At 37.9% G+C, this 17,011-nt stretch overlaps 1 protein-coding gene across 1 annotated transcript in view; it reads left to right on the top strand.

Moving 5' to 3' along the window:
- The window catches only part of ITPR3 (inositol 1,4,5-trisphosphate receptor type 3), a 116,381-nt gene that overhangs the window by 27,339 nt on the left and 72,031 nt on the right, over nt 1–17,011 (top strand). Inside the window, exons 2-3 of the mRNA XM_081324928.1 lie at nt 243–313; nt 12,181–12,302. Of these exons, the coding sequence (XP_081181054.1) occupies nt 243–313; nt 12,181–12,302 (193 nt within the window). The remainder of the gene's footprint in view (nt 1–242; nt 314–12,180; nt 12,303–17,011) is intronic.

The following is a 17,011-nucleotide window of genomic DNA, read 5'->3' as shown; positions in this document are numbered from 1 at the left end:
TTACATTATTTTCTCAGCCTTAACAAATGCAGAACATTAACTAGACACTACAGTGTTAAATAAAGTGGATGAGAGAATGATAAAAACAGAATGGTTAATAAAATTACAAATACCCATCTAAATCAAAACAAATTTGCTTTTTTTTCTTTTTTCTTTATCATGTTTATATGGCTGCCCATCTTATGTAGCACAACTCTGGGTGACATATAAAACAACTTCTTTTCCTCTTGTTTATTTTGCAGGCTGGTGGATGACCGCTGTGTGGTAGAACCAGCAGCTGGTGATCTGGAAAATCCACCTAAGAAGTTTCGAGGTAAGAAATCTTTTGATAAACATTTTAGATTCTTTGTTTCTATCCAGACAAAGTGTTAGTCCAGATACCAATAATGTCTGACTAACTTCATTGATATTAATGTACCGGTATCTATCCTACAGAAAAGAATTGTATATAACAAGCTATTATGTCTTTCAGGTTATAATGTCTGTTTAAACAGAAACAGTAATAGTTTCTGCCTTAGATTTGAGCAAGAAAGATGACTTTGTGACAACAGATGTAGTGGTTTGCTTTTGCTATCTTCGGGGATTTTTTTTAAACTTTTCAGTCAAGTATATAGCTCTGGTACTTCTTGGCAGTCACTCATCCAAATGCTTACCTGCTTAGATTTCCAAAATCAGCCAAGGTGGGGTAGGTCATATTGCCTGAGGCAATGGCAAAATTAATCTAGCAATACATATCCATGATTAATAATGTTCCAGCTGAACAGAGATTCATGGCTTGTCACTCTTCAAAGAACACAGATGCTTAAGACAAGAACAAATCCTAGGTTTCAATTTCGTCTGGTTAAGATAATGAGTGTCAGCCAATAATCCAAACTTGGAACTAATGTTACAAAACTCTATTGAGGTAAATCCCTTAGGTCATTTGGTGTTCTTATTGGCAAGTTGGAATAATTAGGTACAATACACTTGTTCAAACCCAGGAGATTAGACAATTGATGATGTTCTGGCTCAGTACAACTTTGGGAGACATTTATACCTAATATTAGCTGCCTGGGAAATGCTTTTGGACTTGAAAAACAAAGTATACATGTAGATCAATAAATGAAAATAGACATAACAGGACACACCCAAGATTTAGTATAGTTCATCATATTTACAGTGTATTCTAGACCAAATATTGTCATTCGTCTTCCAATAGGGACAGTCCTATCTCAAACTGAGGGCATCTTTATAGGACCAACCCTTTAAATTTTGATTTTTCTGCATCTTATCTTAAAGTATACAACCACAGCTTCTGTTCAGATTGTTAGGGTGTATTGTAATTGCTTCCGGTTAAATGGAAGCAGCTCTCTAGAATAGGGTAGAATAAGCCCTAAGATGAAGAATAGGCTTGTGTAGAGACATGCTGCTCTTGAGATATAGTAGATTTAATATCATCCACATGCTTGTTCTGCTGTAGAAAGGAAGGCTACCAACTTCATATCACATTCTCCTTTGGCCTCCACTTTTGCAATGCAACTTTATTATCCTGTTTCAGACAGTGGACCAATCATTCAAGCTAGGGCCAAAACAATATAATAGAATGGTTGTGTGAGTTTGCTTACAGCCACTGCGCTACACCGATTACAGTACTTTCTGTGCAATCCTCAAGTAATTTACAAAATGCAGAATAAAAATAGACTTAGTAGCAATAATCAGGTAACTTAAAAGAGAATGGTTTGGTTGCAAAGCTATGTATGTGTGAGATGATAATCTGATAACCAATTAGCAATATATTAAAATTGGGAGCTTGATTAAAGGTGGAAATGAAATGTTGAATGCATACTGGGAAGTTTAATTTATCTGTTCAAGGAACATTTCCCCCAAGCCTCTTGGTGGAGTGTCTCTTTCTCACTTTATAATGGATATTTCTACAGAATATCAGTAGGGAAAGACATTCAGGCATGGCTGGATAAACAAATCTAAATCTGCTCAGGGATTTATGGGAAATTTGGCCACATATTGCCCTCCCTCCCAAATTGTTTTCATTATTTTTCGACAGTTCCTGCCAAGGCTGCACAAAGTGTTTTTATCCTCTTCCCTTCCCTCTCAACAGCTCACAGGGCTTGCTTAAACAGGAGGACTGTTTTTGTTACTTTCACTTACAAACTGCCAATAAAATCAGAACCACCTTGTGCTAGTTGCTACACATAGTGGGAGGAAGCCCCATCCAAGAACAATATATAATTTGAAAGAAAGAGAGAAAAAAAAGAACAAAATAAGGATTACAATACAAAAGTCTTTGGAGTCTTTAAGCCTGATAGAATTGTAGGCTAGAACAGATCCACTGTTCTAGTGTACTAAATAACATTACAGTTTGTGGCAAATGCCAAAGAGAAATATTTCACTGAAAAGACTTAGCATTAGTAAATTGTACTGCTGCCAAGGTAGATAATTAGAGCTGGTGAATTGCATTGATGGTTTGGAATCCTTGACTCTCTGGAGGTTTGAGAATATGAGTCTGGAAGGCCATAGAGACTAAAGCAATGAAAAAGCCTCTAACTGAAGAGACAGCAATTTTGAACATTCCTTTACCGATCATATCTGAAGGGAATAGGGTTTGGGAAGGCAGCTTTATAGATATTTGGTGAGAAAGTTACTGTTTCCTTCTGTCACTGGGGAAACTGCTGTATTTTCTGTATCCCAACGCTGCAACAAAGCTTAGGTTGGTGGCTCACTGCATTTGTGGGCTGTGATAATGCTGGAGAGAGTTAGAAGTCCTTCATAGAGGGTAGCAGAATCAGAATCTTATTCCAATGAAATGGGTGATGTTACTGGTGGTAGGATAAAGATCCAGCATTATTCCAGCCTAGGCCACTCCACGGCTTCCATAACTAAAATAAGTGTGAACTAATTGAATGTTCTTGCAGGTGTTTCTCTGGAGGCCACCAAACATAGACCCAAAATTTCGTCTTCACTCAATGCAGCCCAAGCAAGCTGAAAGGTTGGACACCCATGGTGTAAAACTTGGGAAATTGAAGCTTTGCAAGCATTCTCTTAGAACAGACAATGCAAACTCGCAACATCATGTGACGTTGCGCGACATATCGGAGCTTTTTCCCTATTGCCGGCAGTGGGGTGGGCACAGTTTTTTCATGATGTGTCCGGCCCGTGGGCCGGCAGTTTGACACCCTTGTCTTAGAAGGATGCCATTGTTAACTGGTCTATGTATACCCTTCTTTTGAAAATGATTTTCATTGAAAATTTTTTAACAGTAATAAAAGCTAATACTAAATAAAATTGAAAGAGAGAAGGTGAAATAGAAAAAATAAATAAAAAGTAAAGATAGAAAGGCAGGAAATAAAAGAAAAAAGACAAAAAGAAAAAGATGTTAAAAGAAGCAACTTCTGATCTTCTCTATAGCGGATGCAAGCAAATTTGGTATCTCTCCTCTACATTTGAAATTAAGATACATATATCACTTCTTCTCATGTCCCTATTTTCAATCTGCAAATTCAAAAATCAGTGACAGTTTTGTCCAGTTTCATCAAGAAGGTCCACAAAAAATTCTCATATTTTATAAAAGTACTTATCCCTGATCAAACAAGTCAATAATGTGACATTGAAATTTTGTTGTAGGACTTAGTCTCCATCCATATCTTCTTTTATCAATCATAATTGTTTTTGAGCCTTCAGCAGCCTTTTCCTTATTCTTCCCACTAAGTTCCCACCTTTCAAATGCACGTTTCAAAATTGGAATTAGCATTTTGTAAATGTGCCTACATCTGCCTAAATTTTGCCATATTACCTTTTGAGAAAACTAAATGTCTACTGGTAGTAGGTCTGTGGACCACAGTAATCTCAGGATGGGTTAGAACAGGGGTGTCAAACTGCTGGCCCATGGGCTGGATGCGTCATGCAGAAGCTGCACCCACCCTATTGCCAGCAAAGGCAAAATCATCCCGATACGTTGCGTGACATTGTGAGTTTGACATGTCTGGGTTAAAAGGTTAGCAACACAGGTATACTTAGGATCCTTTTGATGCTTTGGACAAAATGAAGAAAGGATTATTTGTATCTTACTAGCATGACATTGTTTGTCATTTGTTCTGCCCCAGTCTCTGGTTAGCAAAAAATTACATCTTATTTAGTCAAGCTTGTTTTCTTGCATATTTAGTGCTCTTTCACTAGGGAAAAAAAACACCCTTTCCCCTTTTCTCAGGGAATATAAATTGAGAAAATTAAAAGGTAATTCCTTCAGTGGTGCTGAATATGAAGAAATGCAATAGGCTGAATATGCACAGAGAAAAATTTAATTAACAGTGAAGGAGACATTGGTGGATGGGGCTTAATTATAAGTAAACGTTACAAAAGGATTTTGGTTTGGGGACAGGAATTACTGAAATAATAGGATTGCTGAGTGCCTCATATGGAATCATTCTATTTCCAGCTGTTTCTAAAAAAATAAAAAAGAGCAATACAGTTTTAAAATTTAGAGCAACCTAACTAGCTATTTTTTTTAAAGAGGCAGCTTATATGTTAGAATGTTTTTGCTGTCAGTTTGCTTTGAAAGTTAAAAGCAGATTCCCTAACAGTAAGCAGATCTTGTACAGATAGTCCCAAAATTTGACCCTAAAATTTATGTTTACTAAGCAAGACATTTGTTAAATGAATATTGCCTGTTTTATGACCTTTCTTGCCACAGTTGTTAATTGCTGCAGTTGTTAAGTTAGTAACATGGTTGTTAGTAACATGGTTGAATCTGGCTTCCTCATTGACTTTGCTTGTCAGAAGGTCGCAAAAGGTAATCACATGACCCTGGGATACTGCATCTGTCATAAATACATGCCATTTGCCAAGCATCTGAATTTTAATCACATGACCATCAGGGTGCTGCAACAGTTGTAAGTGTGAAAAATGGCCATAAGTCACTTTCTTCAGGGTTGTTGTAACTTCAAACAGTCACTAAACAAACTGTTGTAAATTGAGGACCACCTGTATTCTTTTTAAAGTTTAAGCAACATTGGAACTAAGGAGGGAGCTTTGAGGATTGTGGTGAGGCAAGGCCTCCATATCAACAATCTTATGAACACAAAAAAAAATGTTACCAGAGAAAGTGCTTGTCTTTCATACAAAAGCATTTGCTTTTCTGTAGAAAATAGGAGAGGCAGGAGATTACAGATCCTTTAAGCAAACAAGCTTGAGGCAGTTGCCTTAATTTGGACTACTCCCATTTGGCACACTTTAGCCACCCCTTCCTTGACTCAATATTTGGTAATGATTTCCCATTCACGCAGGAGTCGCTGAATCTGAAGTGTGTCTCTAGCTATTGGCTGCCTCGTGTCTTGGTCCAAAGGGAAAGTGGGATGAGTCACCAAAAGGGCAGGGCAACTCTTGGCCTGTGAAAGAGTGTATAATGGCCAAAGGAACCATACAACCACAAGCAAGCTGAATCCCTGTACTTCTTTTCCTAAAAGCCCTATTTTCCAGTACATCTGTGTCCAACTGTGGTAACTCAATTTTCTCTCTGTTTTGGGACTCCCCCCCAGTGAAATTCTGTTCCAAACTTTACAGAAAGAGCTTTTTCAATCATTCAGCTGGGAAAGGATTTGCACAGACTGTTTACTAAGGATGGTACTGTCCTCTTAATACCCATGCCTAGAAAATTCTTGTTCTTATTTTTTCCCCTCCTCTCACATTTTTAGGAACGCCTTTGTAATATTGCAACTATTAAATCTAGTTTGGAACCTAGATTTTAATATAGCCTTCATCTACCCTACTTGGCCAATAACAGAATGACTGAAGAATTCTGGGGATTGTGGTCCCAGTACATATAAATGCTACCAAACTATAGAAAGCCGATTTAGATATTACTTTCTTGAATAGGGATTTATATGTCTTCTTTTTAATGCATTTGCATGTAGTTGCAAGCTTATGATCACTATAGTGCTATATTCTTTGTGTTTTGTCACACTGCAGCTGCTGAAATATAGAAACTATGCATATATTTTCCTTTTAGGACAGTTTAAATATGTTTTCTAAACCCGTTTAAATTAATTGACAGTGAATGTATCTGTAGTAGATTAAAAATTCATTATATCACTGTGAAATTTCTTTCTGCTATTGTTTTCCTGTCATTTGCGTTCTTTCACTGCTAAATAGAATTCTAAATTTTAGGAAAAATGAAAGCCTAAACAAGAAAATGGGGGAAAATAAACAAAGCATAACCTAAATTCTTTGGAAACACATATATGTGACCTATTGCTTAAAAATGAGAGATAGTATCTAATCTAAGCAGGGTATGCATTCTGAAATACTGTAGATAAACCTGATGGAATGAGAATATTTTCCAACTAATTGCAGGTTCAAGCAGGATATAACAAACTGCACTGTGTGAGGTTTGTTGATTTTTTCCCCCTGTTATCATTTGATCTAACTCTGGCCCTTTGAAGTTCTAAATGTAGTTCTAAAGCTGTAAATGATTTGTGAAATTAAAAACATTTTTTTGCATTTGATGTGAAAAGCAAGGCAGCCCTGCAGTTGGCAGGAATAGTGGTCATCGTATTTTCATATCTGCCTTATTCTCCTACTGTATGTCTTGTCCTTACATCCTCTCTTGTTTCTTTCTTGTTGGGAACACAAGAAATCATAGTAGAAAAAAACACTGATGTTGGAATGGATTTTTTTCAGGTGCTCCCAACTTTTCTGCATGGACGTTAGCTATAATGCAGGTTTTTGAAACAGAATAAATATTGCAATGATAGAAGACTAGCAACACTTAGAATATGTCTACAGTCATTTAAGCTTGGATTTAGCATATTGACCATGAAGTCAATGCATTAAGACTCAGGGGGTTGGACTAGATGACCTCCAAGGTCCCTTCCAACTACCGGTACTACTTCTTCTTCTTCTTCTTCTTCTTCTTCTTCTTCTTCTTCTTCTTCTTCTTCTTCTTCTTCTTCTTCTTCTTCTTCTTCTTCTTCTTCTTCTTCTTCTTCTTCTTCTTCTTCTTCATCATCATCATCATCATCATAATAATAATAATAATCTTCTTGATACTGACAGATTCAATTGGCACAATTTTAAATTATTACAGTCAAACTAATTAAAATAGCATTGCATCAAAAAGGAAATACTGATCCTTCTAACTCAGAAAACATCCTTTTTAGCTGCCTGAATGTGGAAGAGAAATCCATAAGGGGCTATGTCCTCTACACAGAGAATTTGTTTTGGTATGGATTACGTCATCAAGCACTGAAACTTTAGGACAGAGATACTAAAATCAATGAGATATAATTCCAGGTTTGGGGATTTATTAGAATTGTATTTAGTTATACCCTAACTATGGAGATTCCCTAGGTTTACATACTTGGAATCATCAGTTTCAGTTCAAAATGCTTTTTTTTCTGTTTAGCACCTGCACCCAAAATGAGGACAGCTATTGTGGGCCATTTAAGAATACAGGTCAACATTTACTCTAACCTTGTCCTCACTTTACATGGTCTTGGGGACCATTAGAGTTGTGATGAATCTAGCCAAGAACATGCTTTATGCATTTTATGAGAGCTGACCAGCGAAGCAGGTAATTGATTACTACAAGTATTTTATGACAGTGATAATGATTAGACTTATTTCTGCTCATATAGCTTAGTTTAGATCCTGGCATTTTTGACACAGAAGTTTCTTCCCTTTCCAAAGCAACTGATAACTTGAAACCCCAATAACTAGGTTTATCAAAGATTGCTTCAGCATTTCTTTTTAAACATGTACATCGTGACTCATGGATGCCTCATGGGTTGACATATATTCCTACGGCTTTTTATTGCAAAATATGCGACCTAGTCACAGCTTCTGGAAGAGAACTGACTGTATATATTTATAGAGAAGCAGACTTCTTAAATGAAATAGCTTTTAAAATGTACACATGCAAAAACTCATGCGTCTTGCACCAACTGTTGATAACAGCTAAAAAAAAATAGATTTCGGTTATAAAGTGTTTGAACTTAGCCAGGACAATAAAAGTTGGCAAGTTCTTGTTCCTTCTCACTCTTAACTTTCCCCAAGGCTTTTTTCAATATGGCACAGCCTTATGTTTGAACATGTTGGGAGAAAACAAGGATAATATTCAAGTCCTGGGTATTTTATTGGTTGTGAGAGTGAATTGAACAAATAATTTTACCGCAGAGCAGGATGGCAACACACCCTTCCACACTGCTGCATGCCTTATACTGTTATACATGTATAACGGTATAAGAAGACAGTGGATTCCATGATTGGTGTTGTGCATAGACTCCATCCAGATTCTCAGCAGTATCTAGCAGAATCAACAATAGGAGGCTGACATTCTTTAAGTAAAGTATTCACACCTCTGTCTTGCCTTGTTTTTCAGCCCACAGGGAAAGACCAAAATCAAAGTCCTTGAATCACTGCTGCAACTTAACCCTGTAAATGATGCTCATGAAAATACCTACATGTATTCCTTCAGTATTTTTGGCTGAGGCAAAAAGTGGGAGGACCATTGAATTAAAGCGCTCTCAATCTCCGTAACCTTATGTTCTTTGTGGACCTTTTAATTATCTGGTTCCCTTCTTCTCTGTTTCTATATTTAAACTGAGGTTTAAATAAAGATTTCTACTAAGAATTCTAAACATTTTGTTCAGAAATCACCTTTATTTTCTTTCCTTTGTTCGATTTTGAAAATTGGAAATAGAGGGAGCTAGGCATCCAATTTGCCTTCAGGTAACCAGAGGAGGAAAGTAGAGAAAAGTGCAAAATATATAACATTGACTCTTATTAACAATGGATACATAATATGGGATCTCTTAGGTTTTTGCCTTGGGAGTTATTGAGGAGGGATGTAGCTTTATCAAGAGCCCAATCAATCTATCAATCTACTTTTAGTTTCGTTAGGCAAAAAACACATATGTTTACCTCCATATGTAGAACAATTGGCAGGACTCTTTTTTATGCTTTAACTTTAATTAATGATCTAATAAACTTCTCTAGGAGAAGCCTAGTATTTTTCTTTTCTCCCCGGCATCTGGTTTTCAGTATTGGGGGATTTGGGAAATGAATATTTAATTGTATTTGAATATGTACAGTTGGCATGAAGTAATTTGGAAACATAGTTTGACCAGATCTGTGTTGTTAGCAGAAGTGAACCTGGGTTCTACCACAGAGATAAAGAACCGGCTAAGGACTTTTTCTGCAAGGGTGTAATGACCCAGGTCTTACATGCCATGGGGCTTTCCCACAGGACAAAGAGTCCTGTGAAACAAGATGTAAAAATGGCTCCCCTCCAGAACCAGTAAAAGCTGTGTTTTTGCTGGCTTATTACTCCTCCTCTAGATAAATAACCGATTGCGTGCTTGCCAGCAGTTTGGGATGCGATCCAAGACTGGAAATGATTTTCTTTTGTATCTGAAGTGTCTGGATTGCAATGAGTGACATTAAGAGCTTTGCTTTCATTTATTTGGAAACATCTTTCTCACGAGTAGTTTCCAAAACTGGTATTAGTGCTGAGTAGCTGTATAGCTCAGTGATTTTCACAAGTTTTATATAGATGGGGAATGCTACAAAATTTGATTCAACTCTGGGCGGGGTTGAGCCTAATGTGCTTTCTCTATGGTGTTGTCCAACTTATAAATGTGCAGGGGCTATTACTTCTTGTTCTTTCTACATGGCTCTGTTAGAAAAGTGCCTTGCCCCACCTTCAAGCATTCTTTCCCAGGAAACAGTGAACTTTTGAAAAAGCACCAAGGTATTTTTCAAAGAGAAAAAAAAATGTTAAAAACATCTTACCATTCTCAAATTGAATAAGCAATGTAACCATGTTGACCATGGGTGGTGGTGGTGGTGGGATAGTCAAAATTCACTGAAACCATACTTCGTTAATTCCATGTTTTTGTATTAGTTACAAGATTTCTTCAACTCTTCCTCAAGCAGGATAGCTATTGCCTCTGGAAAATCTGCCCCCCCCAATTTAAAGGTACTGTCGCCTGAAAAATATTTGAACCTTCCTTTTCTCTGAAAGTAGGGACGCGGTGGCTCAGTGGGCTAGGACGCTGAGCTTGTCGATCAGAAGGTCGGCAGTTTGGCGGGTTGAATCCTGAGTGCCGCGTAACAGAGTTACTGCCTGTTACAGCCTGTTACTCGTCCCAGCTTCTGCCAACCTAGCAGTTCGAAAGCACGTAAAAATGCAAGTAGAAAAATTGGGACCACTATGGTGGGAAGGTAACCACATTCAATGCGCCTTTGGCGTCTAGTCATGCCGGCCACATGACCATGGAGACGTCCTCGGACAAGCGCTGGCTCTTCGGCTTTGAAATGGAGATGAGCACCAGCCCCTAGAGTCGGAAAACGACTAGCACGCATGTGCGGGGGAACCTTTACCTTTACCTTTTTTCTCTGAAAATGAATGAATATGTTCTTCCTTTCTTGGGAGATGAAACATTTTTGCTTAAGGTAGGAGAGAATTTTTTTGGCCCAGTTTTACAGCCATCAGCAAATGTGTTGATGCGATTTTGGGCATCGGGCTTTTGGTGCGAAAATGATGAAGAATTGCACGGAGTCCATTTTTCCTAATATATTCCCTAACATTCACTTTGCTTATGGTCTGTTAGGGGCCTTGCTTAGGAGGAAGAAAAAAATGCTTGCCAGGAGAGGACTCAAGGTCATGAGATAAAGGGGTGGAGAAAGGATAGGAGAGAGGGAAGCGATGGTTTCAGTTGGCCATGCTGTGGCTAATGTGGTTTGCCTGCAATCCCTCTCCTGTCTGGTAGAGGAAGTGCCTTGTTGCCAGTATTAAAGTAGGATTCAATCTTGTCAACTCTGGCATGCATGCATATGTGGGAAAGCTGACTCTTGCAAAATTATGTTCTGAATCCCAAGCATAGATCTAGCACTTTCACTGCTGTAATGTAGCATTGTGTAATGGATAGTATGAAGAAGGTACATTCCATAGGCATGCGCTCCGTTTGTTTCCCTTTCTCCTAAATAAATGCAGGCTGACATTTCAGTGGCAATTTTATCTATCTTCTGTATTTATTCTGATATCTATTTCATGTCAGGAGAAAGGCATGGAAGAATTAGTCTTACTTCATATTAGAAGGATTCTACTGTTTGTCATTGCTTGACAGCTGTATGTGCAATGTCATTTAAAATTGGTCTTCAGTTGTAAAATATATATGAGAATCTGTTTTCTTATAAACAGTATAAGCTATAGATGAGTTGGCATTTATGATTATCTGCTCAATGACAAATATCATAAATGTCATCTCTCTCTCTCTCTCTCACACACACATATTGTGTATACATAAGCATAAATAAAAGCTGTTGTTTTGAGTTATGTTCAGCTGCAGGTGACTACACAGATCTGCCAATGTAGTTTTCTTAGCAACAATATAAAGTAATTTTTCATAGCCTTCTTTCATATTCTACACACACACACACACACATTTTCCATCTAATCTACAGAGTATTATAATCTCCCATCTAATTATTAACTATATGTAGTCCTAGACTTACAACCATTTGTTCAAAGTTACAATGGTGCTGCAAAAGTGACTTGTCCCTGTGATCAGGTGATAAGAATTCAGATGCCTGGCAACTAGAATACATTTATGATGGATGCAGTGTCCCAAAGTCATGTGATCACCATTTGCAACTTTCCCAGGGCCTTTGAACAAACAACGTAAATGTGGGAAGCCAGATTTACTTAACAATGAGATGATTCACTTAATGACCACAACAAAAGGTCATAAATTTAGGCATGACTCACTAATGACTGCAATCACTTAGCAATGGGAGTTCCATTCCCAGCTGTGGTCATAAGTCATAGACTACCTGTGAGCTTGACAACGCTCAGCTTTCTAAGTCCGAATAAGTCTTTCTAGGTGTGCCATATCTGTTGTGACAATGTGTAAACGTTCTTAGATAATTTGTATTCTCACATGGCTATTTTGCACTTGAGTGGGGAAACTCAGCTGACTTGGGTGGTTGTATCCACATTTTAAAAGCATTTTTCCTGCCATATAACGTTTTCCCCCCTAGATTTGTATCATATGTATAAGATTCAACTGATAACTCATCAGTGGTAACTCTATTCATATAAGAGTACAGTAAGTGCTTAATAATAAACAGAAAATAAACTATGGTATTAGAACGATCACTTTCTAATTCCTTGGCTTCTTCTCATTGCAGATTGTCTCTTCAGAGTATGTCCCATGAACCGCTATTCTGCTCAAAAGCAATACTGGAAAGCCAAACAAACAAAGCAGGACAAGGACAAAATAGCTGATGTAGTACTATTGCAGAAACTTCAGGTATGGTAGGCTCCCAAACCATGTTTCTGATAGCCATGTTTATTTTGATCAAACAAATGGTTCCTCTCCTTTGTCTTTGCTAAAATGTGCTTCCCTGAACTGGACACCATGGTTTAGGCTCAATCTGACCATCACAGAACAAGAGGAAGGACACTGTACAGCTATTGATGTAGCCTAGAATTGCATTTGTGTTTTGCCACTGCAAAGTGATTACCTTGTGAACTGCAAAGACATTAAGGTCCTTTTTTCCATGTATTGCAGTCCATTTTTCTTACCTAAATAATGGATTTTACATCTACCCCTGTTGACATATATTTTCTTGGCTTCTCCTGTTATTCCACTTTGTCAAGATCATTCTGAATCTTGATACCCTATTCTCTTACTATGTGTTGTCTATAAATTTGATGATCCTATTTTCCAAGTCATTTATAAATATATTGAACAGAAGGCTTAAAATTGCACTCTGACCTGCTATTCAAAACTTTCCTTGTTTGACTTGAAGACTTTCATGCATACTTATTTTATATAAATGTTCAACCATCTAGTCATCATTAGTAGTTTGGATTTTGACATCTTGTTGTTAGCTGCGAAGTCGTGTCTGACCCATCGCGACCCTATGGACAACATTCCTCCAGACCTTCCTGTCCTCTACCATCTTCTGGAGTCCATTTAAGCTCACGCCTACTGCTTCAGTGACTCCATCCAGCCACCTCATTCTCTGTCATCCCCTTCTTCTATTGCCCTCGATCTTTCCCAGCATCAGGCTCTTCTCCAGTGAGTCCTTCCTTCTCATTAGGTGGCCAAAGTATTTGAGTTTTAGCTTCAGGATCTGGCCTTCTAAAGAGCAGTCAGGGTTGATCTCCTCTAGGACTGACCGGTTTGATCGCTTTGCAGTCCAAGGGACTCGCAAGAGTCTTCTCCAGCATCTTATATAGTACAATATTAGAGGAGAGTTTGTAAAATTTGTTTTGTTGAAGTAAAGCTACACCTTGTCCATTTCATGGTCAGGTAAATTTAACTAAAAACACATGGTTTGGCATGATTTATTCTTGATATCCCAATGCTGGTTCCAGTCAAACAATGCATTCTTTTTTATATAACTACCAACTGATTACTTAATAATTTTTTCCCTGAATTTTGCCCTGATTCTTTGTCAAATTGTCATGTCTGTAGTTACTCAGGTTGTCTGTCTTCCAATTTTTGTACATAGGAACAACATTTACCCTTCTCTAGTCTTCTAGAACTGTGCTTAATCCCTGTGCTTTCTCAAATTTCAGAACAAGAGTCTCTGAAATGACATCTACAAATTCTTGGAAATTTAAAGTTGGTCATAGTAGCCAAGTACTCCCTAGCCACCTTTTTATTTCCTTGTGTTTGCCAGTCTCCCTCTTTGCAATTGTTTTGTTTAGGTTCACTTGATGACAGTTTCCTTCTCAGAGAAGATGAGAGCAAAATAAGAAATAAATGGAGTTTTTCCCTGTCCTTCGTTTCTATCTAACTATCTTCTAATAGTAGGGCCAACCATTCATTTTTCTTCCTTTTACTATTGACATAGCCAAAAAAGCTTTTTTCATTTTGTTGAGTTTCCCTTGTGAGCCTAGATTTATTTTGTGCTTTAGTCTTTCTAATCTAGCTATTTTCTGCTAAATATTAGCTGATACGCAACCTTGGTGATTAGATGCATCCTGTATCTCTTGTACATGTACCTTTTAAGTTTCAGGTAAGTGGAAAGTTCCTTATGCATCCACAGTAGTTTGCTAAATTACACCTACTCTTACTGCAGCAAGATTAAAGTGGAGTTACCCCACTAGGGTAAATTCAAGGCTTCTTTGGTTTTAAGAGTGGAAAATAGTGGATACATAAGCTTCACTCTGTTGGAACACCTCCACAATTTCCTTTGAGTGCTGAGAGGAGCCTTTGAGGCAGTAAAAGATTTCTAACTAGCTATTGTTGGAAGAGGCATTTGTATACAAACTTCATCAGACTTTTCTATGTGAGGAAGGAGGCTAACAGGAAAGGTTAGAGAGAGACAGTGGAGAAGGCTCAAGGTGAAATAAAATGTTTGATCAAGGCAAGTCATATTTCCTCTTTGTCCCAGTGAAGAAAATTATGTCACCTCCATGATTAGAAGCAAAACAAATCTAAGCCAACTCCCCAAGCACAGGCTTGTTATCTAGGGCAATCTTTCCCAACCAATCATGGTTAGGAGTTTTGGAATGCAGTTCCACATATCTGCAAGGTTGGTGAGGACTGATTTATGATTGTTTGCTCCACTCTTTCTGTGTCTTTCACACATAAACATTTAGTTGGTTCTTCCTCCTGTATGAGGAGAAAGAGAGTGTTCTATTTCAATGTGTCAGCTTGCTTTTAAGGCACTGGATTGGAAAGAAGGAGGCGAAGGAAAATCTTTACTGTATAATGTCACATTTTGTGTCTGATCTTCTTGACGGAATGAACATGAACTAAAAATGTACAAATTCATTTCCAGAGCCACCCAGGTTCTTTTCAGAAACCCAGACTTTCTAAATGCTGAATACTTCTGCTGATTCTAATTTATCTCTGTGTGGAATATGCTTGTGGAATGAATGCTGACTTGACTGAGCAATTGCTTGCGTTTCCTATGTTTGTTCTATAGCTTACAGTGAAATCCACTTGCTTCTCTTTTTTCTGGATTTTTGTCTGAGCACCTTTCGCAATGCAGGTAATATATTAATTCAATGCATTCAATATAACAAAAGCACCAAATGCATTGAAAGGACACACATTAATATGTAAATATTTGAAATTTAATGAAAATTATCTCTGTGGCAAGGAAGAAGTATCAAGGTCATAACATAAAGTGTCTTTTCTTATTTTACTTATTGTATTTAGCACATGCATATGCCATGATACATGTATTTCATCATAAGAAAGAGAAAAAGTGGATGTTCAACCAAAAAACAAAACAAACAAACCCTGACAGAAAAATTGTAACTATGTCTTAGTTTGGAACTGGAATTTCACAGGCGCATTACATGATACATCTGAAAACATCTTTTTACCCCTTTTCAAATTAGGCTGACTACTGCTTTTCAATCAGAGGAAATAAATTTCCAAAAATAAATAATGGAAAATAGAATAAAATGAAAGAATGGAAAAACTAAAGTATGTTGGAGCCTTTGAGGCTGGTTGGAACCTTCAGAGGTAGTCTTAAAATGTTGTCTAGTGCATATTTACTCAGAAATAACCCTCAGGAGTTTCAATTGGACTTCTCTCTAGACCAGGGGTGCCAAAGTGCCAGCCCGCGGGCCGAATGCATCATAGCAAATCCACGCCCACCCCATTGCCGGCAATGGCAAAAAAGTCGCAATATGTTGCGACACATCACGTGATATTGCGAGTTTGACACCCCTACTTTAGACAATCTGATCTCTAGACTTCCCCAATTTGGTGACATGAAGATGAACATTTTTTTAAAGGTCTTGGGTTAAGGAAGGCAGTTGATTTTCATTTTGGTGCTATGGATGAAGTAGCTGCCCAGCCATACATTACCAAGCGTCATAGGGACGTGTTTGCTAAGTTCCATTGGCGTTATCACAGAGTTGGTCTCTTGACAGCTATTCTCCCCTGTACTTTTAGATGCTAAGAAAAGCACCCTTTTCTTGAGCTTCTATTATCAATTCATCACAGGTTTTTCTTTTCCATTTTTTCACATGCTGCATGTTATGCCCTAGCTGGCTCTTTCCTGCCTTGGAAGACTAGCAATAAATTCCATTTTAGGAGGGCTTTGAGGATGAGGTGAGAAGCAGACTAAGTTTGGTTATATTGAATTCTTGGCTTCACTGCTTTATTGTTCACCAATTGTTCCTATAATTTTGTATTACAGAAATGCCTACAGTAAATGCCACTTTACATGCATTTAATGTGCTTCTAGTTCAGCAGTTCGATTCTCACCGGCTCAAGGTTGACTCAGCCTTCCATCTTTCCGAGATCGGTAAAATGAGGACCCAGATTGTTGGGGGCAATATGCTGACTCTGTAAACCGCTTAGAGAGGGCTGTAAAGCACTGTGAAGCGTATAAGTCTAAGTGCTATTGCTATTCTACTGATAATGCTGAGTGAAAAGCTGCAGGCCCATCCCTAGCTAATGAACGTCTTATTCTTTTAGATTTCTGGTTTTTGAGATTTCACGAAACGTTTTTCAGCATTTCGATGAGCTAAACACTTGCAAGAGCCTTGATAGAGCCTTGGTGGAGCAGTGGGCTAATGCCTCCTTAAGTAACACCAGCTGCCTGCAATTAGTGCAGGTTCTCATCCCACCAGGCTCAAGGTTGACTCAGCCTTCCATCCTTCCGAGGTAGGTAAAATGAGGACCCAGATTGTTGGGGGCAATTAAGCTGACTTTGTAATAATGCTGCTTGGGGCCCCCCGAAAGCCCTAATAAGCAGGCATATACATAGAATGAAGGCTACTGCTAAGCTTGTAAGCCGTCCTGAGTCTTCGGAGAAGGGCGGGATATAAATGGGATTAAATAAATAAAATAAATAAATAAATAAATAAAGTGAGAGAAAAACGAAGTATAAGAATACTGAATGTTAATCCCAGTGTTTATTTTTAATTATACTTATGAACCACAGGAAGCGAAACTCTTAAAAATAAAGTTAGGCTGAACTATAGAGAAGAGTAAATATTAGACCACTCCTGAAACATTAGTTGCGTTTCTGATCCTTT

This window comes from Vipera berus, assembly GCF_964194415.1.
Source record: "Vipera berus genome assembly, chromosome: 3".
Lineage (NCBI taxonomy): Eukaryota > Metazoa > Chordata > Lepidosauria > Squamata > Viperidae > Vipera > Vipera berus.
The sequence above is the reverse complement of the archived record's forward strand: the minus strand, read 5'-3'. Positions and strand labels throughout refer to the sequence as shown.